General features: G+C 35.8%; 1 protein-coding gene across 1 annotated transcript; it reads right to left on the bottom strand.

The window, feature by feature from the left end:
• Window positions 1-165: 165 nt before the first annotated feature.
• On the bottom strand, window positions 166-21915 carry LOC126840585 (homeotic protein Sex combs reduced). Its single transcript, XM_050576435.1, has 2 exons — window positions 20654-21915; window positions 166-1256 (listed from the first exon to the last, which is right to left on the bottom strand). Exons 1-2 carry the CDS (start codon window positions 21396-21398, stop codon window positions 961-963), a joined length of 1041 nt encoding a protein of 346 aa, XP_050432392.1. The 5' UTR covers window positions 21399-21915; the 3' UTR covers window positions 166-960.
• Window positions 21916-26154: the final 4239 nt, after the last annotated feature.

Genomic DNA, 26154 nt, shown 5'->3' on the forward strand with positions numbered 1-26154 from the left:
TGTACATACTTACAAAACTAAAACATAATAATAATAATAATAATAAAATAAAGAAAAATCACAGACTCTGGGTTAACACATTTACAGAAAAATACAATTATTACAAGTGTAATATATTTATGATTTTTTTTTTAAATTTTTTTTTTTTAGTAGGCGTGTGTACAAATGCCAATTATATTATTATAATATTTACATTGTACATAATATCTATACAAAAATTCTACTTTGATAATATTTACAACGAGACAAAAAAGTAGGCAAATCATAATAATATCTATAATATTTTTACTAAACATACATTTACATATTATATAATATCTAATGCAACATGATGAGTTTTTGTACTGATTCGTGATTTGTGTCGAAGGAAAATATTGCCAGAAAAGCGTTGACTCTTGACAAAAAAAACAAAAAATATAAAAGATAGAAATACACTATTTAAACCGATACGTTTTATATAATAATAATAATAAATACTTAAATATTAGAAATATCGTAACGGGTAACTCCTAGATAATAATAATAATAATAATATATCTATATAGGTTTTGCGTCGTCGGACAAACTTGTGTACGAAACATATATTTTATTTATACAAAATCAATTTAAGATTATTATATAGTGTAACGGCTAAACTAAATAGGTATTTAAGCGATGATAATTTTTTTTTTTTTCGAGTAGGTAAAACAAGCGCGCCGAATAAATAAATTTAGAAGATAATTTTTAAAAAAAAATATGCTATATAATATTATATTAAAAAGAAAAGACTCGGATGATGCAATTTTATAACATAATAATAATAATATAATAGTTGCCGTGGTGGTGGAGGGGGGGGGGGTTGAGGGGCGGTAAAAAGTTATTAATTTAACGGTTGTAGTCGCGGTCGAGCGGCGTCGGCAGCGGGGTGGGCGACAAGCGCAAGCCGCCCGAGCGGGAACCGTTAAATTAATAATACGAATCTCAGGTGGTCAGGTGCGTAAACGGGTACGGGGTGCCGTACGGCTGGGCGGCCATGTGATAGTGGTACGGCACCATGTTCATGCTGGCCATCTTGTGTTCCTTTTTCCACTTCATCCGCCTGTTCTGGAACCATATCTTGATCTGCCGCTCGGTCAGGCACAGGGCGTGCGCGATCTCGATCCGCCGCCGCCGGGTCAGGTACCGGTTGAAGTGGAACTCCTTCTCCAGCTCCAACGTTTGGTAACGCGTGTACGACGTCCGCTGTCGTTTGGTTTCGCCGTTGGCGTTCACCGTACCTGAAGCAAACAAACGTAAACAATACATTAATATCATAATATAATTATAACAAACGATAACATTAGGATGGCTAAATTTGAACTTGAAAAAAACAAGTTAACTAAGAGTCATCTTTTTATGTCGTTACAAAAACTTAACTTTTAGCTTAAAAGAATAAATTAATCTATCAGAATATTATATTATATCAATCATTTTCATCAACATTTCAGGTGGTTATTACAAAATATATTGTAAATTTTAGATCGGTAACGTTGCCAATACCTGTTTATTTTTGATATATTCAAATAAAATATTATCTTTTTATTTCAATTAATACGTGTCTGGTGATAGAAATTGATTTATTATTTAAGAGGACTCCGAATCTATATTTATTAAGGATTTCGATTTCGGCAATTATTTCAAACATCTGCGTGACCATATTTTTGATATGAAAATTGATTATAGGGTCACTGTGTTAGGGTAACTGTACTCTGTAGATTGTAAAAAAAAACCTTCAACATCAATAAAAAAACAAAAACTCCAGTTTCTTATCCACAACATTAATAATAATAGAAAAAATAATTTTCGCCTATTTAAATACATTTCATGTGGTATTGTAAATTTTTACCAATGGCTAAATATTGCATTGTTTTAAGATGTAGATGTTTGATAGTCTTACATATTATTATAAGATGAATGATTAAAGTTCAAAAAGGTTACCAAGACTAATTTAGAACTTCTTTAAGATTACTTTTTTCGGTAAAGTTACAGCTTGCAAAGTATTTAATTACGTATTTATGTAGAGTTTTTTTTTTCACAGGCGTTAAGATGTTATATTAAACTTAACCACATTCCATCGGCATTGGATTATAGTTAGTTTAGGCACCAAAAAACGTTAGTGCGACGCACAAAATAGATGCTCTCGACGATTATGATATTATTTTGTACTTTCTGTATAGGAATTCAACTCGGTGCTCACGCGTAGTACAAAACAATAGCGCATAATTATCATCTTATTGTTGTCGTAGTATATACAATATAATATGAGCTTGAAGCGGTGTATAGCCCGAGCTAGTTAACCATTGAAACGGACGACTCCCGCTCATTGACTTCATTGTTGTACACAACAACAGGACAACCGGTTAAACGGCCTGACCAAATCAAGACGTATATTCTCATAGCGCAACAGGCCACATAAGACCTGACGAGTTGACGTTGTAATTAGGTATCATATTATTATTATAAGTGCGCGCACAAGCATTACTCCGGTTTGCCTATCCGAAACGCCTTAAACACCGCGTTCGGCTCAAGCAGGAAGACAAGAAGGTTGCAAATTTACCGGTCGTCCATCCTTGGAACCCGACAACCATGATTATCGCTGTTGGCTGTTGACACGTTAATTCTGCATTCCTCCCCCTTCCCCCCCCCCCAATTCAGACGACACGACTTAAGTCCCGGCACAGTCGAAGACGTTTAATCCCACCGGAATCAGCGGACGTGCGTTTTGTACGCATTCCGAGTGACGAACAACAGGATATAAACATACATGTGTGATACGGATACTAGACGGTACTAGACTGTCCCTGTTTAACGCCGAGACGTTTACCAAACGTCTGACTTGACGTTGCCAAAAAAACACCGTCCGTCTCGTCTCGGCCCGTCCCTTTCCGTCTCCAATTATCGAGATGATAATATATATCTATTTAATGTGTGTTTTCATATTCGAAAAAAAAAATTAATTTTTAAAAATGTTTAAGTACGTTTTTTTAACACCAACCGACTCGCTCGTCGGTCACGTATCGTCACCAATTGACGGCGGCGGTTATTATTTTTAATTTGTTTTCATTTTTTCACGCCGTCGTCGCCGAGACGCCGACTTGTCAACGTGTCTTCCTCGACTAGCCGGTGTGACAGCAGAACGTCTTGGCGTATATTAATTATGTCGGGATGTGTGATTTTCAAAACGTCATAACCGGACCGCGTGTACACGACTCCTACAGTGGCATTCGCAATGATAATTATTATATTAAACTATTTAAAACGACGGCGGCGGTGGTCGTACAAATCGGCTGGCATCATCGACGCGCCCCGTCTGAGGTTTTCTTTTTTCTGGGGTAGACCCGGTTAGGCGTTTGCCTGTCTTGAACCGACACTAGGCAGCAGGACTTGGATCCTTCGACGCGCACACTATACTTGTTCAGCATTATATTTTTTTTCTTTATTAAAAAACGCACAACGTTATTTACTATATACACGGAAATAACCTCTGACGGTATTTAGCGCTGCTTTACCACCACGTGTCCTGTGCCGTTTGTCGTCGCCTTGCCACAGTCCAGCTGGGTTTTATTCGATAACAGAAACTGTGTTATTTCTACTGCTGGTAGCGCGTGTAATTCATCAACAGAGCCGTACTGGGTGTAGTGGACGTTAAATAATTACCATTTTAAAACATTAATAATATTATCCACCCTGTACATCCGGAGGCCAAAACGCTCTTTTACGTGACAGCAAATTCAAAAAGCACTTTACCAGTAATATACTGTAAGTAGAGCGAGGGCGCAGCGGTCAAAAAACCGTACCTAGTCACGGTATCGTGCCATCCCACCCACCTAAGTAGTCGAACGGGGCATACGGCCAGTGGTTTTCAATCGATTGTCTAAAACCATGGTTATTATAATATATCATTTGCTTTTGCAAAACAGGAATTTAACTTCACAACAAGTACTGTCATCTAACACCAGTTCCCAGAGTACTCGACTTAATACTTTTCACATGCCAAGTCTGGACTCAGATATATGAGATAATAGTTGTATAAAAACTGTGTTGCCTTTATTAGTAATCTAAAATTTTTATTTAACAAAGGTCGTATGAATAATATTTAGTTTTCACTATTTGTTAATCTCGGTCCGAGAATAGATTTCACCAGTGTTGTTAAACTGACAAAAACAAATACATTTTTTTTTTATACCACTTGTCGTCACGTTTTAATAAGTATCAAAATTTATATGTCTTATAAATCCGAAACGATCATTGTCAAACGATAATTAATGCACGTTCATTTGTGTGTGTGCGTACTAGTTTTCTTTTACAAGCCATAAACCGTCTAAGTGGCATCATACTTTCCCGGCCAACGTTTAATAATAATTTGCCAACGCTCTGTCAAGTACAATAATATACAAAGACCAAAACGTTACAACGCATTAACACTGTCGTCATCATTACACGTCGGTTTTAATTATAAGCGGTCAAGTAATGAAATAGTCAATTTTTTGTTTGGAATTTAATTGAATAATTCCAATTATTTCTTTTATGTCCATACAATATATTGTACATTGATATTAGCTACATATTTATAACGCTTTTGACCGGGCCGTGTGTTCGCCGAAAAAGTTTATTCGTTTAAAAGACCATTAGCAAACTTGGTGGCACTCGGGTCAAACACTGTGAGTTGTTATAGACTATATTATTATAATAAATTGGAATTGTTAAACAATAATAATTACACATGTTCGCGCTCAGACCAATATGGAAAAGCGGACAATCGTGTTCAATGTGAATCTACATACCGACGATTATAATATGTTATTGTTAACGGTTGTACGCTTAATTTTGATTGATGAAACAATCTAATCAAGTCAACCCCTAATTTATATTATACGCCCGTATTATTCCCGAATGCCAAACGCATCCATATTATACCGGACGGATACTCGATAACTGTGAGTGCAAGCATGATCAATGATCAACACCGTTATAATAATTATCATGCACTGTAACAACATATAGCACTCACGCCGAGCAATAGATCCGGTATACCTACGGTGTTAAAACAAGTTTTTTTAAATGTAATGTAATGTATTTTGCCGCTCCAGCTTCTGCGGTGCATACTTGAAACGGGTATATCCTACCAACAGCCATTTTGGTCATAGCCATGTTTATTAGATACATGTATACATTGTACATAAGTAACCTTCTGCAGCCATAGGATGACTTGCACTTTTTACCGGCGGCCTGCCCCCCGATTTTGGCTTCTGAAAGCCCTTCAGACATATTAAACGCCGACTCATCTTCGGTCGGCCATCGGACAGGTAGGTAAACAGTTCCGGTGTGGGTTTTTTATTGTGTGCACGCTACCATAGTGTGTAAGTGTATAAGAGTACCTAAGTGCACATACGTTCAATCTCTTCAAAAGTGATGCCGAATATAATTTGTTTTTCGGAGAACGTTTCGCGTCAACAATACGGTCGAGGGCGACGGGTAAATGGAAAACCGCGAAAAACGTCTAGCGCTAAGGGTTGAGCCCTAAGAGGGTAAAAAAAAAAACAACAACACAGGAACCCGGAAAGAAGAGGCAATGGCAATAATGTTGTACGGTAAGTGAAAACAATTTGAGTGACAGTGCCGGCACCCTTGCACCCTTATACAACTACCACCACCACCGGCCCGGGGGTGTATATGTGCAGTGTACAAGCGTTGAAAAGAGAGTCCTGGACAGTTATAAATGAGCCGACGGTATGTATATGTGTGCATGTACAACAACCATCGGCATCACTTCAGAAACCTACTCGCTGCCAGCCAGTATAGTGTAAACGGGAAGAACGGGATAGGAGGAAAGGATAGAGCGACACAGAGAGAGAGAGGCCAAAATAATTGTTTTTATCGGGAAAACTCCAAAGACGTTGCGCGTTGTCTCAGGTATATATATGAAATCATATATAGAAATAGTTATCCGGATTAGGGTAAGGGGGTAAAAATTTGACAGAAGCGGTACTCAGCCTTAACCCCACAAGGCGTCGGGTAATTGAATGCGACTGCTGCCCCCCCCCCCTGACAAGTTACACCAAGTATATATAATAATATAATATATGTTGTGTACATATACCGGGTAAAGCACAGGCTGTGGCGTAGTATAACGTCACGTATCAAACGGCAAATTATGTCCCTGTTATGACACGTGGTCGGACAACAGTTTTTATATACTTGTAAGTACAACACAAAGTCATAAACTTGTGTACACGCTCTATGACCGTAGGTACATGTTATTTGCACTATTCGAGGCAAACCGAATTAAGGTCCAATAGCCGTATCGTTTACGGAAATTCACATTACAAATAACAAAGCTAACCTTAATATTTATTTTACATTTTCCTCACACGTGACCCAGCTGAGACTTTTTTTGCGCTCGCGCTATCCGTGTGTCGCAATAGACACTTTGGTGAATAAAATAACAAAACAAAAATGTGTATAACTTTAAATATATATATTTATATTAGCACAACATATAATGACGTCGGTGTAAACGTTGCGCGTGCGGTACACAAGCACATAGTTTTTGTGTTATTATGCACACAGTACCTACGCGATAATAAAATTACTTAAATACCAAATAATTTTGATATGTAGGTATTATAAATCTTACTACATAGCTGGAAATAAACGGCGTTCTTCTCAAAAATAAACATGCAATAGTTTGCCAAAAACAGCAAAGAAAACGATTTGATCAAGATTCGGATTTACCAATGGCTTTTACATCATCTGTAACCGACAAGTGTCGCCTACAAAAGCCAGGACCGTTTTGAAGAGCATCCCAGATGTGCGGTCTGGCCAAAAGTCATGTTTTCCAAAACTCATTCCTGGAACGCACATGACCTTTGTACGCTCTTCTACACACACTATCAGGCGCTAAGATCAAGCTCTCGATCATACGTTGAGAGATAACCTTGTTGGTTATACGACGTGCCCAACGAAGAAGAGGTGGAGGGAGAGTATAGTGTTCGAATGTAGGATTAAAATAAAAATTAGTCAAGTTAGTTGCTGTCAAGTTAGCTGGACTGTGGCCAACTGAGGCAGACCGTTGTATGCTGCAATGTGAACCCGTCATCCGCGAACAGAGTAGCGATAATATTGTGCTTATCGCCGAGGGAATCTCATAAGATAACAAACGTTTTATTTTTCATAAACAAAAACAAACACTTTTTCTTAGGTTCTATAACAGATATAGACAAATTTAGCCCAACGGTAACGCCTAAACCGGAGCAGCTGTGATTGACATAGTATAAAAGGTCGATGGCGGACAGACCTACAGTTTTATAATATATGTATATATTTTAAGTTTAGGTTAAGTACTTTAGCAGTCGACTTCGATACTGTATTGTGTGTGCTAAAATAAATATTTTGTAAACTAGCCATCCTACAAGGAAGAGTACTACTCGTGGCGATATTATCACATTGGCCAAAACTGGTTATCGACTTGACGCATAGTTATGCAATGACTTAGTCGCTTCAATCGCCGGTAATCGATTATTGATTTATATGTTTTATAAAGCTTTAAAAATTGCCCCGATGAACGCTAAATGGTGTTGGCCGCAAACAGACGGCCAACAAAGTACAAATTGGCGATTTCATATCACATTCAAAAAAAAAAGATTACGGTATTATACATAATATTATATGCCGTCGGGGTGCAATATTTCATGGCTATAATGTGCGCTCGTGTAAACGGTGATTTATTTTTGAATGCAAAAGTCATAAATAAATTAACTATTAAAGCGATAGTGCGCGAACAAGTGTTTGCAATTTAAATAACAGCCGCAATGATTGGCGACATCAAAACAGGATTACCTACATTAGAATAATGGTATGATATTACACTAATCGTAAGTTATATATAATTAATGGCTCGTCGGTGGCGACTTAAAAATCATTTAATGGTCGTTTGTACACGCGGGGTCCGGTCAACCCGGATTACATATTATTATTATATTTTACATTAAATGAGTATATAAAAATGCAATAAATCACTCCATATAGCGCGGAGTCGGCTAAGAACCGCGCGCTCGCACACAAGACGTTGTCCGCAACGTTTTTTAGCATTTGGTTAATATGTTTTTTAAAACAATTTTTTAATATTTTTTTTTTTTATTAATAATACTCATTGAACTACCAAATACAATACACATTGCGGTCGATGTAAAAAAATCGTATGGATTAAAAACGAAAACATTATTTTATATTCAGTACCAACGGGTTAACTGCTAACCCTAGGACTAGCGGCAGTTACAAAATGTTGATTTGGTGTTTAACCGTTACCGTTAATACCGTAACAGATCGGCGATTGCTTAATTTGTTTGTATATTTATTATTTTTACAAATGTTCAACTTGATAACCTATTAAATTTCTGATTTTGGCGCGCGAGTACATGCGCCATCAACGACAGCAATAATTACAAGAAGACCCACTTGCTTGTTATTGGTATTGTTTTTTTTCTTATTATTACCATAAAAAAAAAAAATACTTTAACCTCCCGTTGTGCAAGCAGCAATAATCCGTCCGGTATAATAATTACCGGCGGTCGTGTATAATAATATGTACACGGTACCGGTTTACTGTCTCATAAATCACACATGGCTTACACCCTCGGGCCTGGTTGAAGTTGTATCTATGCCAATGTTATAATATACCATAGTATATTCTAATATCTAAAAAAAACTACAATGATTATTGTAATAATAATTGTTGTCGTGCGATTATTGTACTAGTTTGGCTTTATAAAACAATTTAACGAAATAAAAACAAGTAAACACGGTTTGTTCGGTTCGCCAGGGTTAGACCGTGTACAGAGAGTTTAGGGTGTATGAAAAAAAATATATATAAAACATAAGAAAAACATATATAATATATCTAACCGGCGGCAGTCGGAAAACAAATTTATGGCGTTTAGATTGGGTTTCCGGGTTTCTTTGGCTGTCACTCGGGAGATATCTCAGTCAGCATTATATAATATATATATATAGGTATAAATACACACAAACACCGTATATGTACGGTATAAGGAGGGAACCTGGGGGGGAAGGCGAAAGGGTGTGTGGGCAAGTTTCGCGCGGCGGCGACTTAGGAAATTTACGGTTTTACTCGTTTCGTACTTGGCCAAAAAGCGAATAATAAAGAATAAGTGCCCCGTCGGCTGACCCCTAATAAACGCCATGTGCCCTCAGCTTCCCTCTTGTGTATATAATAATAATATATAGGTGTATGTAATGTTTACAGGCGTATCGCGCGGGGGTGGTGTCGCCGCTAATAGACCGGCAGGATTCGGCCGGTCTGGTCTGTACAACAATCATGGGAATTGGTCGGTTTGTAGAGAGCCGTGTTGCTGGTTTTTTTTTTAGGGTCCCTTACGTGTACGTGCTTGGTGTTTTTTAGGCCAAAGGGAAACGGTTTAATTGATACACACACGAGCTCACTGTGAGTATACTACACACTGCTGCTGCTGCTGCACCCGGAGATCGTAAATCAAAAATGAGATTGACTATGTGTATTACATGTGCAAGGGGCAGTACACGACGTCGGTCTGGATGTCTAACAATAATAAAAAAACATTTAAAAAAAAAAGAGGAAAATTGATTTTTTCCTGACTGCTTTTTACGTTTGCGGCAGAGTTTCTTTTATTTTCTGCGTATGATTTTTTTTTTGTCAGTTCCTCCCGATATGTCTCTTTGTTTGAAAAAGGTAACCGTAACCAACTGACTTGACCGACCGACGTCGTGTAAGGGACAAGCCGTCTTTGGATTTCGGTAAACAATAAAACAAATTATCCCTCGATCGAGGGAACCATAGTATATACCCTTCGTTAATAGACCGCATTCGAATAGACAATAGCGGTACTAGCCGACCGGTACAGTATTTCATACAGTATATTTTAATCGATTAGTGATTCAGCCATGAGGAGCGTTTCAGGGAATCTGTGGACTGTGTGTAATAAGTCACAAAGATATAAGCAACACTACCCAAGAGAAGTGATCGCAAGTCAAAATACCTATAAAGACGGATATAATGCAAAACATATATGAACGAATTAAAAAAAAAAATTTTCAACGTAGTAACATATCAAAGTAGTTATAATGGCCTTGAAAATATTGTAATATTATAACAGGATATATTATGATGATTAAAATATGGAAAAAAGTTTGCAACTGTATCTATGAACAAAAAATAATTCATCCAAAACGTCTTGCTTTTAAAAATATATAAATAACAAACATAGGACTTAAATTGTTATAGTTTTAACTTCTAAGACAAATTTAGCAGGTAAAATTGATTTTCTGTGGAAGCGAAAATTAAGTGACATGTTGTATTTAAAAAAAAAAAAATTAAAATCGGTAATAATTTTAAACATTTTTACATAGACTATTGTTCTCAATTAATGAAATAATAATATTGTAAATGATTTAATTACAAAAGTAATATTTTAATTTTAAAAACAACTATTGAATATCAACGTATTTTTCAACGCAGAATTTAGTACTTAAAGTTTTATAGGTAGGTACAAATGTTTTCTACATTATTACAATTAGGATTTAGAACTGTTCATACAAAATTAGTTTTGATTGGGGTTTGTCTTTAGATTTTTCAATATTGGCTTTGCTTTTGCATTTTTCTACCCAAGAAATCTGGTCCGGATAATTAGGTTGGGATTTAGCTGAAAAGCTGTTCAAATTATTTTGATGATAAAACGTCGATATGCCCTTGACCTGTTTATTATTAAACGTTCCTGTTACGTTTGATGTCTAGTGTACTTGTATAATTGTTTATTTGTATTGCATAGAGTAAGCGGAGTCCTTTTTTTATTTAAAAAACTTGGCATTTCCCATAACGCTATTGAAATAAAGGAACATCGGGTGACGTTTGGCGTCGTCAGTTATGCACATTAGCACGTGGCTCTTTCGTGGTCGCGTCTGTCAGCGTTTATAAAATATTATTATATGTTATTGCTCGCAGCAATATTGGTCAATGCGAATTAAATGTGGCCAAATTTCGCAACCCGCACAACGTGTGCGAATCGCCGACAACATAATATTTATAAATTTAAATAAATTCACTGGTATTATAATATCTCAGCTTAGCTGTACACTGAGCGGATCTACAACGCGCCCGCCTTGTCGTGCTTATCCAATACATACATGTATACAGGGCGATCCATCTGATGTAAAACGATCGTTTTGCTCGGAAAATATGAATATTTAAAAAAAAAAATTGTTTTACGTACATCCCTTATACGTAGAAAAAGTGTGGACTTGGTTTTTCCAAATGGGAACACACGTTTTTAATTCCATAAATATGTAGGCAAACAATTTTAAAAGTTCTTAGCGTTTGAATTTTAAATTTTCTTCAATAACTTCGTTTGCTATGGCGTTGTAAAGATTTCAACTTAAGATCAATATTCGTTCGGTTTTCACAACAGTAACAACAGTTTCCCGACAATAATATTGACCCCGTCGATAACACTGCTATCGCTACTGTGTTTCAATAGGTAGACAAGGGGAAATGTAATATCTTTGCAAAGTCATAGCGAACGAACGGATTGATGAAAATTCAAACGCCAACATTTTTTTAATTTGTTTCCATTAAAAAAAAAAACAAGATCCATACTCGTTTTACATGTAAAGGATGTAGGTAAACATTTTCAACGTATTAGATTTACAAGCATAGGAAAAAAAGTTATTAATAAAGTATTCACAACATATTTTCTGAGAAAACGAGTGTCTTACATCAAACGGGTCACCCTGTATACACAAATGATGTGTGTAGCACGAAATATTATTATCATGGCCCACGCCTCTGTTCGGTGTATAAATCATTCCGCATAACACAAACGCACATACAAAAAGAAAGAAAAAAGAAATGTTTGAACGTTTTTTTTTTTGTTATTTAAAAAATTATTATTAAAAGAAAACACTTTGCCAGATACTCGCGTACACGCGCGTCGCACACGGGGAGGAAAAGTTTTAATTATAACTCATATTATTATCATGTGTATCAAGTATATACAAACATATTATATTAGTTGTTCGGTCGCCAAAAAAAAAAAAATAAATTCCGGGATTTGATTATTATTATTATTATTTATTTTTTAACCTTTTTATCGTATCATTTTCGAAAAACATAAATCACCGTGTCCTACTACACGACGGCGTCGACGACACTCTCACAGGTGTTTATATAGTGTTTACACTTAACACAGTATACACACACACAACGATTTCCGCCGGCGTTAAAATTTATGACGGTCGTCCCTCTGCCCGTTTGGGCGGTACGATTCTTTTCCTTTTCGGTTTTATCGACATTATCGCATCTTGTACAGCTCGGACGACGTTAAACGTTCTCGATTGACACTCTACAACCCGACCGAGATCAGGTTAAGGAGTTCTGTGAGTTTCGATTGTAAAAAAAAAAAAAACTCTACAATATATTTTGTAACCACGGTCTGGTGTTTTTCAAAGCCTTGGCCTAGGACTGTCTTCTAATCTGACGACACGGGCAAATTTATTTGAAAGCAGCTACCAAAAATTAAAAGTGTCAATAAGTAATTATTTGGAATTACAAGCAACGGCACTTGTGATAAAAAAAAAAAAATAAAACGCCTTAGAAAATAACGGCTTATATTCGGTTGCGACTTGACGTTGATAAAGATTTATAGGTTCCTGATCGAGAGGAATCGTTTACACTAACGTACCTACTACCTAAATAATATCTTAGGTCTTATTTACCGCCCATCTCGTTGTTGCCCAGAAGGGAACCGCTGTGTAGTGTTTGGAATCTTAAGGGAACACCTACAAAGATATGAGTGAAGGTCAAGAGTAATCAGTATAAAAACATTTGGGAAGATGTACTTGAAAGAATACTAAAACGCCACTATCAAAGATAAGCGACTAATTTAGCCATTCTTTTAAAACTGCCATGCTGAGCGGTTGGAAGGTGATCTTTAGTTTTGTGTAGTCGACAATATTTTGTCTTCTATATTACTCGAAAGATACAAAAATTAAATTTGTTAAATATAAATCAATATAGGAGGCAACATTGAACTTGACATTGTATCTTAAAATATACATATATTTTATAAATAACTTTATAATATAATCTTCATTATTTAGAAAATTAAAAGATACTGTAATTTTGGCGCTTCCCGACCGGATCGACAATCCTCGAGGGTTGTTCAGTACATTTTAGAGTTGGCACGTCGTTTATTAAATGGACCGTTTAAGACAAATGTGTTGATGGTAAAATAAAAAATAAAAAATATATAACAAGCTTTAGGTTAGATTGAAATATTATTTAATATACATATTATTATTATTATGTTTTATCGTTATTATTATTACATCGATGCCTCTCTCCGCATGTACATCATATACAATATAATGCCGTATGGGCTGCTGCTGTGGCGGTAATATCTCTATTAATGTTATATTATATTTAATTAACGCCCGGCCGAATAATTTATGATCGAGGGACCGACCCCGTCATCTGCGCGATGAACACATTATAATATTTGTTACACACACACACACACCGAAGTCGGTCCGCGGCCACGGGATTCTGTGTGTAGTAGCTATGCAGCCGATAATTGGGCTAACGTTCTTCTTCTTCATCTATTTTATATGTATATATTTATTTTTATTTTTAACGTTTTGTACTTACTCGATAGTAATAATGTGCGTACACAACTGCTGTTTGCCGCCCGTTTGGCGCGTTCGTCAAAGGAGGATCCGTTCGCCGCCAGGACAGCACCACACTCGGGCACGGCACATTTAACCTGCCGGCCCGATTGACTTATAGCCCAAGTATAATATGTGGCCCACACGACGGAAAATTTAAACCACTGTCTTTTTTTTCACTCGAAAAATCCCGAAATATGCTTTAAATTAGTTTTATTTTTACACGGTCTTTTTTTTTGTTGGTTTTTTTGTCAATGACATAAAACAAACGCCGACAGTCGTTTGTTCGGAACGGGCGTAAAGAGCAAGGAAATAAAAAACATGTTAGAAACGACAAAACGCCGAATTAGGTACTATACCGATATTATGACGGAATAGAACTAATCGTTTAACAGCTTTGTGGTATTTGGAGGGGGCTATTTAATTTGGCTGTCCCCCGTGAGGTCTGCGGTATTAATTAAAATCGAAGGTCTGCAATCATAAACAACTAGGGCGAGACCGGCGGAGTGTCTCTGTCTATATTTGTTTAGAATTTTATTAACAAATAATTTTTACCGTAACACACAAACGAGTCGAATTTTTTCTTCTTAGAAAACAGTATATAACCTTATGAATAAATATAATATCGATTATGTTTTTTATTAGCGTTTTACTATTACTATGATACAAATGCGTTCAAGTAATCTTTTACTTGAACGATACATTGCATCAATTAACTTTTAGAATCATTTGTGTAATGTCCAATAATATTTGTAGGTTGATCTTTACACAATATTGTTCACTAGTTTCGATGTATAACTAGAAAGGTATTGTTATTACAATGATGTGTTTCTATTTTCTATTTTGTCTGTACCCACGATATCTCAACCTCTAAACCGATTATTTCATGTAGCAATTCTATAGATAAGAAATCGTACCTATGAAGTACTGTATTGGACCAACAATGTGTAAAAATGTGCCCCTTTTGCCCCTCATGTTTATTAGTTGGTGCTTTTTAGTTATTAAAGGAATTGCTAGCTACCAGATGTTAAAAATGTAAATTTTTTTAGATATTATAATATACGTTTTCACTTATTTTTCCCAAATTCTTGATAATTTAATCTAAACAAAAAACCGTACTTATACTCTTAAGCTAAAAAAATGGACATTAAAGGGTCAAAATCGAGAAAACAATCTACATATTTTTCAACTTGGGATTACGGCGTACTAAAACACTTGAATCTACTTGTATCCAAGTTAATGCTAAAAATACAATTTTAATGACATCATAGACAGCGCTTGTATATTTACAGATACCCATTGAAAGCGTTAACTTTATCACTTTCATTTATGATAATAATTATTGTAGACCTGTGACCTCCGTCTCCCCGATATGCGCTTATCCCATTATGGCCCGACCCACTGTAATGGCTATTGTAAATTTCCTATTATCGAGATATTACCCGTTAATCTGGCCTTGCTGAGACGTCGCGATTTTGGCTACCGTTTACGGTCGTAAGAACTGTTCTCATAATATAATGTATTACTAGACAAGCGATATTGTGATTTGTAGATATTTGTTTTGTGACACATTGTCTATTTATGATATCGGAATAATTTTACATATCATATAAACGCGTTCTCGTCTGATCTATAAATAGTATATATACTACAGTACCTATAACCGTCTCTGGATCAGGTCATGTATCGTTTAATGATACACGACTAGGCTCTGGTAGTCGGGTTTGGCTGTGAAACGCTCGGGGGGGGGGGGGGTCGGCCGAGAGATTGGCGTTGATAAAAATCAACTTATAATAGCAATAATAATAGCTTGCCCGACTCAAACGCAAAAGTGATTTATGAATATTATAATAGAAAATCAGAAAGACTCGTATATTTTGAGCTACCGTATATGTTGGTTTATAGTAAAGACTATATTATAACGACTTCATGGCGGGTATATAATGTGTATTAGACTTGTTCAAGTCGATCCGAATCAATTAGGATAACATTATAGTCAAGGGGCATTAGCCACGCCTACCGAAAATTAACTTTTAGACTGCATAAAATATACATTTGTTCATATGCACTAAATGCATGCACCAGTCTACATATTCACAAAAAAAGTAAAATAAATAATTGGTCCAATTAAAATTAAGGTTAATATATGGATACATTACATTTCTAGTTGGAATAACTACATAAAAGGTTTGGCCAACATTTTTTTTTAGTTTAAGCGACTATACATTTAGTTGAGTCAACTATTAATTTAGTTATTCCACCTAGAAATGTATTGTGTCCCTGTATTAATATTTATAGTTAGATCACCGATGTATTTTTATTTCCCCCCCTTTGTTTTGTGAAGAAGAGAGAGATAGCTGCAAGTTCATAATATGTTAAACAGCCTTTCTAGTCAGATTAAATTCAATCAACCCGAGGAAAATCGAACCTCGCTCTGGATAGACTCTGGTAATGAAAGATTGTCGTATAAATATTATTTTCTCTTTGGGAAACCTACGGATGTGTTTGTCCGTTTGTTTTCTCATTCGTCGCTGCCGGTTAGGTTATTTATATTAATAGGTTCGGCCGACAACATTATCATAACAACCAGACCGCGGTATAGCAATGGCTTTAAAAAGATTACACTACCGATTTAAGCCAATTTGTTTATAATAATAATAAGTATTTTTGAAGCTGTGAACAATAATTATTATCATCGTAGAGAGATTCGAACAATTTCTTAAACTTACGTGAATATATACGGCCTTGTCTATTAACTTGATTTTTTTTTTTTACATATTATTATTGAATTAATCCAATGTTGCCGATAACCGATGATGACCCGTCTATTATATGTACGAAGACGGTTAGAGATGAAACGGCAGTGATTAAAAAAACCGTCCAACGCCCATTTAATTAGAGCGCGGAGAACGAAATAACAACAACAATAAAATACAATAATTATTATACCATCACCTAAGCCACTAAGTTACATAACAAAATAATAAATTAACATTATTTTTGTTTTAGTTGTATCACTGTAAGGTTATCGCCTATCTCGAATTCTAAAAATAAATATAACAATAGTTAAGTAAAGATGTATTTACTATTTTTCAACGCAACATTAATATATATATTTTCTATAAATTTTTTTAAAGTTGTTTATTATTTTATTTTGATATTATATAATGGGTAAATATTAGTAACAGTTCTTTTATGGATAAACTATTAATCACTATATTTTGTTATATTTTGTGAATGAAACGACTACCGTGTAACATTGTAATTTTTTTCATATTTATTATTACTATTTTAATTAATGTACTATTAAATTCCCAGAATGTAGTATTGGACAGATTAATCATTTACGATGTGTTTGTCATGATTTTGTTTATTGGGCGTAATGTATGTTAATCGAATGGCATTGATTGAGTTTGTGGACATAATATACATTTACAAATGATCGATTCTCGGTAAGAACACATCATAAGAAACTTAAGGATTTCTCAGTATAACGTTATTAACGGTATGAATTATGCAAACGAATATATCGGTTGAGCATCCAAACAACCTTATTTCCATATTTTAAAATTACAGATAGTAAAATATCATATGGCCACTATTATAATATTGAGAATGTAGGTAAAATATTTATAAATGTTTCGTTGGGACTAGAAAGACAAAATTATAAGCTTAATATATATTTTTTAAAAATAATCAAATTTGCTAATAAAAACCGTAATAGTCCAATAAAAACATGTGTAGATTTAGAAATAGTAATCATTTCTAAATCTTAAATCTACTTGGCTATGATTGGCCTAAAGACGCCAAATAGTGAGATATATCTACTACTGGTCGAAAGGCGGTTTAACATTATAAAACAACAATCATTTTCTTCGGTTGTACACAAAACGGTTTGTATTAGCTGTTGATGGATATCCATCTTGGCCGTTTCAGGCGCGTCTCGACAAAAAAATTCTTCACGATGGCGCCTTATATCTTTTGTGTAGTTGCATATGCAGCCGTACACGTGCACCAGGATTTTTACCATTCGCCGACGACTGCGGTGGATAATATGACTGACAGGCGGAGGCCCGGTCGACTTAGCGGCCGTCCCACATATATACAATTTAATACAGTATAAAAAAAAATATATAAATATATAAAACAAGTACAACCCGCACGGGCTTACCCTCGTCGTCGAATCGCCCCCAAACGTCACCGGTACATATGTGCGGATCCTCCCCCCCCCCAAAAAAAAATGTAGCCTTTTTGTTCTTTTTTTCCCTATAAATATACTATTAACGGCGTTAACAATATAATAAAAATACAACAAACATATCATATAGCTTATAGCGTGCGTATATCGACTTTGGGGCGAAGCAGATGCGACTTTGAAAGGGGGGAGGGGGTGGTTCTGTCTAGCCGTTGAAAAATTGTCTAAGCGCACCTGCTGCCCCCCCTCCCCCCTACGACCGAATTTGCGGTTTTTCGGATTTAACCGAGTGCGAAAAAATACATTTGCACCCTTTTCGGCGACCCCAAAGGCCAAAAAGCACAAATAACAATAACAGCACTACTAATTTAAACAACACTGGGGATTTTATGAATTTTTCTTTTTACATAATAATAAGTCGTATTGAATGTTAAGCTCGAACAGCTACTACATAGAAATATATTACAACGAACCGGAATTGACAGTGTTAGTGTGTTGAAAATAGGTGCTATTAACCTTATAGGTATAGTGGTTGTCTAAGACCGCTTCAGTATGGACATTATGAAAAAAAAAATACCGGTTATTACTATTTATTATTCATTATGATTTTCGCACGTTTTTCGACTGTCGATTAATTATTACACTATAGTTATATCGACTATTTGAGTATAATATATTATAGGTACACAAGTTTTTAATAATACATAAAAACATGTTCCTATCAACATATAAGAGCATTCGTTTTATCTCAACTGTTCTAGTCAGGGAATAACAATTAATTTTGCATTTATTATTATTATATATGTAAACGACCCGGATGATTGCCATGTTGACAAAGTGTTCCGGGGGATTGTCGCTGCGGGAGGGTTTTTTCTTCGAAGGGTGGAAAAGAAAAAAAAACAAAAAATGGAGACAGAGTTTTTTGATGTTTGACACGAGCTCAGACGATATACTTGTACATTATTTTATTATACGATGATCCTAAGGGATCGTCCGCTCCTTGTGTACGATATGGAAACAAGAACCGTTTTAAAGAGTTATTACTTGGGACAGTTCGTTAAAGTCAATTGCCTCACTGCGAAAACGAGAGAGCAAGTAAAAAAAAAAAAATATTAACGCAGGGTTGGCCGGTTCACTCTCCCTTGCTGGAAACAACCGGCTTTGTATTATGTGCTTGACCGCCGTTTTAATAATAAGCCAAACCGATGGGGAGGTGCGGTGGTGTGATTGTATGTCGTTTTAACGTTATTTAAATGTGTTAACACTTGGGTTGGTCTATATAATTAATTGAACGGCTTCGACAATCGTTTTAATATTTTATGTCCAACTATGTAGGATATATATTAGTCGTTTTGCAATAGTTGTATCTTATTCAAACACCAGACCAAGCAGAGATAATATTGACGGGATAATCTTTCTTTAGATTCACATAATTTGGATTTACAAAATCATATTATTTTCACTAGTCTTGTCCATACTCGGTTACATTAACGACGGCAAAATGTTTTTAATAATTTGGCTATAAACGATTAATAATTTAAATCCTAGTTCATATCCGTATCGTGTCTTTAGTACTGATTTTCTTACTTCACCTTAACAAAATTCATAAATTATAGTTGCTATTAAATTTGTTAAAATTACCTATCTTGTAATAGGATTTCTTATAAGTTCCAAGTTAAAAAATACATACATTATTTATTATGTATAAAATATTATATTTTATCGAGAGTTGAAAAAATGATTAACATTCTTAACAATATGTTATTCCTAACGTCTAAGACTCGTTGTGTGCTCAAACAAAACAAAAAATTTTAAAAATACGACTTGACACCAATAACTAGTTTATTATTAATTATATTTCAAAAGTCGTTTGGCTAAAAGTAGTTAGTTTGTTCGACAAGCTGATTTGCAAATATTACTGGTTATATCGCATTTTAATGACATCATAATTACTGGTATTTTATTTTTTTTATAACTAAATACGGGTAATAGTTTGGTTTTTTTATATAACAGAGCTGGGAAAAAATCTTGCCTAAATCTGTGTATCACTACTATTTCTACTCTATCAAACTATAACACTACTATAGATAGTTATTTCAACAATAAAAATATTATTATTTGTTATTTTACATTTTTTTTTTTTACTTCTAACAATTTTATTCTGTCCTAGACGATTATTTTTATTATAGAAATAACAAGAATATCACTTTATTAAATAATAGACAGAATGATAAAAATTGTTATTTAGTTGTAACTTGTAAGACGTTTCAAGTATATAAAATTATTTCAAATATAAAGGCAACTTTAGAGTTGTCAATGATACAATTGAAAAAAAAAATAGATTCAGTCAGTTTAGCCGTTGGTTTACATTTTTCATGGAAAACACCAAAATTAAAAACAATTATTTTCTTAATATCGTTCTTATATCGACGGTAGAGATGAGATCATTTGATCGTTAAGATAATTATTGTAATTTAGGTAATTAGAAAAAACCATTTATCTTTTTTTATTTGACAATATCTGTCATTGGTTTTGTGTCACTTTCGACTTAATATGCATGCAAACATGAAGAAATACTAATTAATGAAATTATTTGATGTTTGGCGCTAGTACAAGTAAAATGGTTGTACCAAATGAAAGCTATTACCTACGTTTCCACGGACTTAATCTAAAGTTATGAATTTGGAAAAATTTAACTAGTTAAACCATAAAATAGACGGTACTCACTTTGTCCGAGATGTACTCGTTTCATCCACGGATAGATCTGCGGCGGGTTCTGGCCAGATCCTTGTTTGCCGGACGCCGGACCGTTGCCGCCAGGGCCGTTGGACGACGTGGACGATATTGACGAGGCGGGCGACGAGGACGTTTGGGACACGGGTCCCTGGGCGCCGGGCGACGATCCGGCCGCGGACGCCCTAGCTTTCATGGACACTGGCGGCGGCGACCTGGCACCCGGCGGCGCGGACGTGGTCAAGTCTTGTGGCGAGCTGATGCCGTTGGGCGTCGCGGTGGCCGTCACCTCGTACTTGCATTGGACGCCGGTCGCGGAAGGCATGCCGCCGTTGTTGTTCAACGACGACGATATGGGCGATATGGCACCCGGCGACGGCAGGCCTCCGGCACCTCCGCCGTGCTGCAGGTGCTGCAGGTGAGCGCCAGCCGCTGCGGCCGCGGCCGCCTGTAGCCTCTGGTGTTGCTGCTGCTGTTGCTGGTGGTTCACCGAATGCAGTTGCGTGTAGTCTATCATGGACGGCGACGACTGCTGCATGTACTGCGATGCGTACTGCTGCGGCGAGTAGCAGCCGCTGGCCGGCGCGGTGTTGTACACGCCTTGCGCCTGGCCGTAGTAGTCGGCGGCGGCCGGGCTTCCGGTCTGCAGCGGGTCGACCACGGGCGAAGTGGCCGCTCTGGCCTGCTGCGCCTGGCTCTGCTGATAGCAGTTCATGAACTGATACGAACTCATGTTCATTGATGCGAATTTACCGTCGGACCGACTTGCGCGACCGAATCAAAAGTGTCTTGTGTGTTTTCCGCAACTGACGTACCGGTTATATAAAAAAAAAAAAAAGAACAACTTATCAAAACCGAACACCGTCAAGTTTCGAACATCTTGTCTCGATTGGCATACGAAAATCGCGTCGTCATAATTTTTTTTTTTTAATTTAGTTTTTATTCTCGATCGAGACGAACAAATTAAATATATTAATCGACGAACGATGATTATTGCGTACGATAGAAACGAATAATAAAATATAATTATTATTTCTATATTCGGACGGTGCGTGTCCACGTGCTGGTGCGGCGTTAACGTGCGTCTGCGACGGCGAACCGCGTTCGGTGGCGAGTGGAACAGTACAGAGGAACGGCCGCGGAGGACTACCAGTGGTATAGTGCAGTAGTTTTTAGTTACCGCCCGACAACTTCCGACACTACTGGAGAGCACGGCGGCGACGGCCAACGAGTTTGTGTGCGGCGCGCAACGCGTGTGTGTGTGTGCGTGGAAAAAATACGTACCACGGTCGCGCGACCAATGGGAGAGCCGCGTTGGCCGCCGCGGTCCTACTCGGATCTGGCTGTCCCTGGTGTGTGCCTACCGCCGCCGCCGCCACAAAGTGTTCCGCGCGCGCCTCGGACGACGCATGAATGAACCGGTGTGTGTGTGTGTGTGTGCGCGCAATTCGTTCTTGTCTGCGGCGGCAGCATAGAACGAACGGCGGAGATGTCCGCTCGGCACAAACCATTCTACGGCCGTGTCCGTGTTGTTGCCGGCCGTCAACTACTCTAGGCGTTTTGGATAGCGTACTAGCCGTACCGTTTTTTTTTAGATGCACTAAATGTGATTTTCCAACTTGTCTTTTGAAAAATTAAATCATATTGAATCATATATGAATTTATTTCACCCCAAGTCGCGTGGAAGTACATTCAAATTTAAGTTTAATTATAAAAGTTTATAAAATTTTAATAAATAATTCTGTTTAGTTGTTGTTTCTTAGCAAACCGTTATAAACTTACCGGTTTTATTTTCAACATAAACGATTTTCCGATTACTTACATAAGGCGATGGGTTTTTTGTGTGTAGCTTTAGAACCCCCCCCCCCCCAAAAAAAAAAATTATAGAGATTCTCATCTACCCTTAGCAGTTTCGTACAATGATGAGATTTATCTTGTAGGTAATTAATAATAAAATATAAATTTCAAATTTTGCTTATTTTTTTTTTAATAACTCGCTGCTGAATAATCCCAATTGTTATTACAGTGTTTGTACATTAAAACACTAAATACAAATGGTAAATAATAATAATTATAAATCAAATATTGTTGACCTCGATCATAGGTAATTTTCAAATTTTCAAACGTATCGCCGGTTAAACGATTCTTTCTTGACATAAGTTTTTGATTTAAAAAACGATCCAAAGACGGAAAAGTTGTACTACACCTTAGAAAAAAATCAATGGGAAATTGATCTCAAATGATTTGTTCACAAAAACAATCGAATTATTGACAAGTATATGTATCGATTGTTCAGCGTATGTGTCTGTTCACTGATCAGTTAAATAAACTATTGTTAGCCGTTCAGTTTCTTCATTTCCCACCCCCAATATTTAACCATATTTTTAGTTTCTTAAGGGATAATTTATAATATAAGATACCTACGCGGGGATGCTGGCGGGGCACACGTGTACAAGAAGTTTGTGTGTTTGTCGATTGGCGTTTCGTGATGTGTCTTGCACGCATATGTCTTGGCCGGATACACAGTATAATAGTATGTAGATCTGACAGCCTTTGCGAGGAGGTGCCACGATCCAAGAAGATTTCGGCTAACTTGGACCGTGCCCGACCACCCTCGTCTTTGACGGCATATCTTACTAATTATGTGCGAGCGCGTGCCCCGTATAGTAGTTTATAATGATCGTCTTCGGGTCTGGCTCAGCCTTAAGTTTACCTTTGGCTAAACTTTGTCCGGTCTGTGCGCGTTTGACGAACGACCCGTCGTTTGTCATGCACAACCGTAAGACGTTTTGCACACGTGCCCGATCGAATTGACTTGAACAAGTTTGCACAGAACGGTTACATTTTTTTTTGTACCGAGCGCATAATTCAACATAATATGACACACAATTGGCTTCACCTAGCTGTTCAGTATTTTAATAATGTAATAGAACAGCACAAATAAAGTCGCCAAAGCTTAAAAAGAAAAAAAATGTCACTACACCGTTACCAGCTTAACATATTTACAACCAGCGCACACTAATTGCACACTTGTTACTATATTATGGTATAATATTATACAAACTAGTGTGAATAGAGTTACACTGAACAAAATCTGATAAAAACTGCGATCAATTTAACTAAAACTTTATCAATAAAAACAATGTGTTCAATAAACAATTTATTGATTTGTTAGTGAATAATGTCAGTTTTAAGAATGGATTATTAATATAATATTTTGTTGATTTCAGAAAACCACTGTTGATTTACTGTGTTTAATTATAGATGATAAAAAATATGGTATTGACAAATATTAAAAAAATAATAATAAAAATATGTATTAAGGTTGTAAAAATGTTATTTAATTGACAGATTAATTTCGTTAAGACACGATTTGTTTTGTAAAATTGTACAATATCCGTTTACTATTTCAAAAAATAAATTTTTAACTTAAAATATTTTTGTGTACTTCATTAATAACATATTTCTCATTCGATAAAATATATCCTATTGTCATAAATTAAAAATTCACATTACTCTACAATCTTTTAAATAATAAACCGCAATGTGTGTGTGCAGTGTGTGTCTTATATACATTACATGCTATCAATGTGATATACCGTCTCTGAACGGTTCGGCTGATAACAACAGGTGGATTGCAGTAAAAAAAAAAAAAAGAAGTAGGTATATAGGTCGCAAGAAGATTTATAGCGCTTACAGACATTTTAAAAGGTATACTTATTATTCTGTTCTTTTTGCAACCCACCAAAACGATTGAGTATCTCACTTCTACGGTAGCGTTTAGGGTGACGATTCTGGATTTTTTTTATTATTTTTATTACTTTAAGATAACCGGTTAGGTCGCACGTTATACCTACAGCAGCTGGGGATGAGGTCCTTAAAAAAGTGTCATTACTGTAATTTGTCAGCGGCCGTCGACCGTGTGTTGTGCTGCGTTTAATATGATGATTATGATGATGAAAATACTATGCCGGTCGCGTTTAATAATTGAAATGAAATAACGGGCTCGTCTTGGAAACAACATAAAAAACAAAACGGGCCGACCTCATAAATCACTGGGCATGATGTGTGACTTATTAAAATCGTAGTAAAAACGAGGATTTCCGAAAAAGGGGTAAACGACCATTATACAGCCCTTTGACGTCTTGGACGTCAAAGGGCTGTTTAAACTCAAATTCCCATAACGAGTCCGACCCAATAAAGGGTGGCCGATGTATACATATGATATAATAATATTATGTTGTTTGAATGTGTATTACGGATAATTGCTATTTTGTACAAATACAGCTGTTATAATAATTGTCTTAGCTAAAAAAACTTGGCGATAAAATCATTATTATTATCATATGAAATGATAAAAACTAATTTGTAATTGTTCAATGTTAAAAATAATATTAAAGCTAAAAAATATGTAAATATTTATTCTTGTTTGAGAAAAAAACAAATAATTTTACACCAATCGAATTGCAATAGGTTCTTGCTGTAAAAAAGTTTAACTGCAGGTAAACATAATTACTTTTTCATTTCGGAGACGTTAAAAAAGCGCATTTTTTCTCGTTGAAAATTACTGAAATAATAATGAATCGGTAGGTAGCAAGTATATTCGACCTTGTGTGTGTGTATACACCGCGGTTGTTTTCTAAAGGGCTCGTCGCCAGTATGGGGTCATTGCAAACCATTACCACCCCAATGTTGCATTTTATATAATATATATACACACACACAAGTTATTGTCTGTACATGTATATTGAACTGTTTTTGGTCTTTTCAATAATGATTCACACGCAGATAAACTATTCAAACTATTCACAAAATCTAGCAAACAATATTATCTGAAAAGCAAGTCGAGTTAGGACATTATTAATTACTGGACTAAGGTGAAGATATAGAACAAACCATAGATCATAGTTAGCGTTTTGCTAAAAACATAATATAGTACTTTTTTTATTGAATATTTATAGACAAGTAAGTTGACTAAGTTTAATCCAAAGTGCTGCCAAGTCAGCGGTATTATATATGAATATAATTTTTTTTTATTATTGCTTATAACTTTTAACTATTTATTTTTACAATTACTAACTTAAAACATAAGTATCATTAGTGCCCGTAAGCCGGAATCAATAAAAACGAGCTAAAAGTACTATTTAAAAAAACGGTCCAATCTATAGATAAAAAGTTAATTAAGAGTTGATGTCATCTGAATATGTATTTTTAAAAAGAAAAGTTATAATATTATTATTATTATTGCTGTAAGTAACATGGAATGGTTTAATGGTGGAAAAGGGTCGTCCGGGTAATGTATATAACACAATGTAATAATATGGCAAATTATTATTAACGACTTAACGATATAATATGGTTTTGCGCGCGGGACATTATAAAGTTAGCCGCGCCCTAATCAACCGTAACAAATTGTCTAAAACAAAACAAAAAATTAATACCGAGTAAAAAAAAAAATTCTTTTTAAACTATAAAAACGGCCTAGCTTCAGAGTG

The sequence above is a fragment of the Adelges cooleyi genome, unplaced genomic scaffold (assembly GCF_023614345.1).
Source record: "Adelges cooleyi isolate 19-005CV unplaced genomic scaffold, UGA_ACOO_1.1 ACOO_flye_CR_arks_rails_tigmint_CR_PRNA_376, whole genome shotgun sequence".
Classification (NCBI taxonomy): Eukaryota; Metazoa; Arthropoda; class Insecta; order Hemiptera; family Adelgidae; genus Adelges; species Adelges cooleyi.

Excerpts from the sequence above, each read along its gene's own strand:
- LOC126840585 (XM_050576435.1), bottom strand. The coding sequence starts at position 21,398 with ATGAACATGAGTTCGTATCAGTTCATGAACTGCTATCAGCAGAGCCAG. Across the intron at positions 1,257-20,653 it reads ACGAGTACATCTCGGACAAA|GTACGGTGAACGCCAACGGC; the intron begins GTGAGTACCGTC and ends TGTTTGCTTCAG.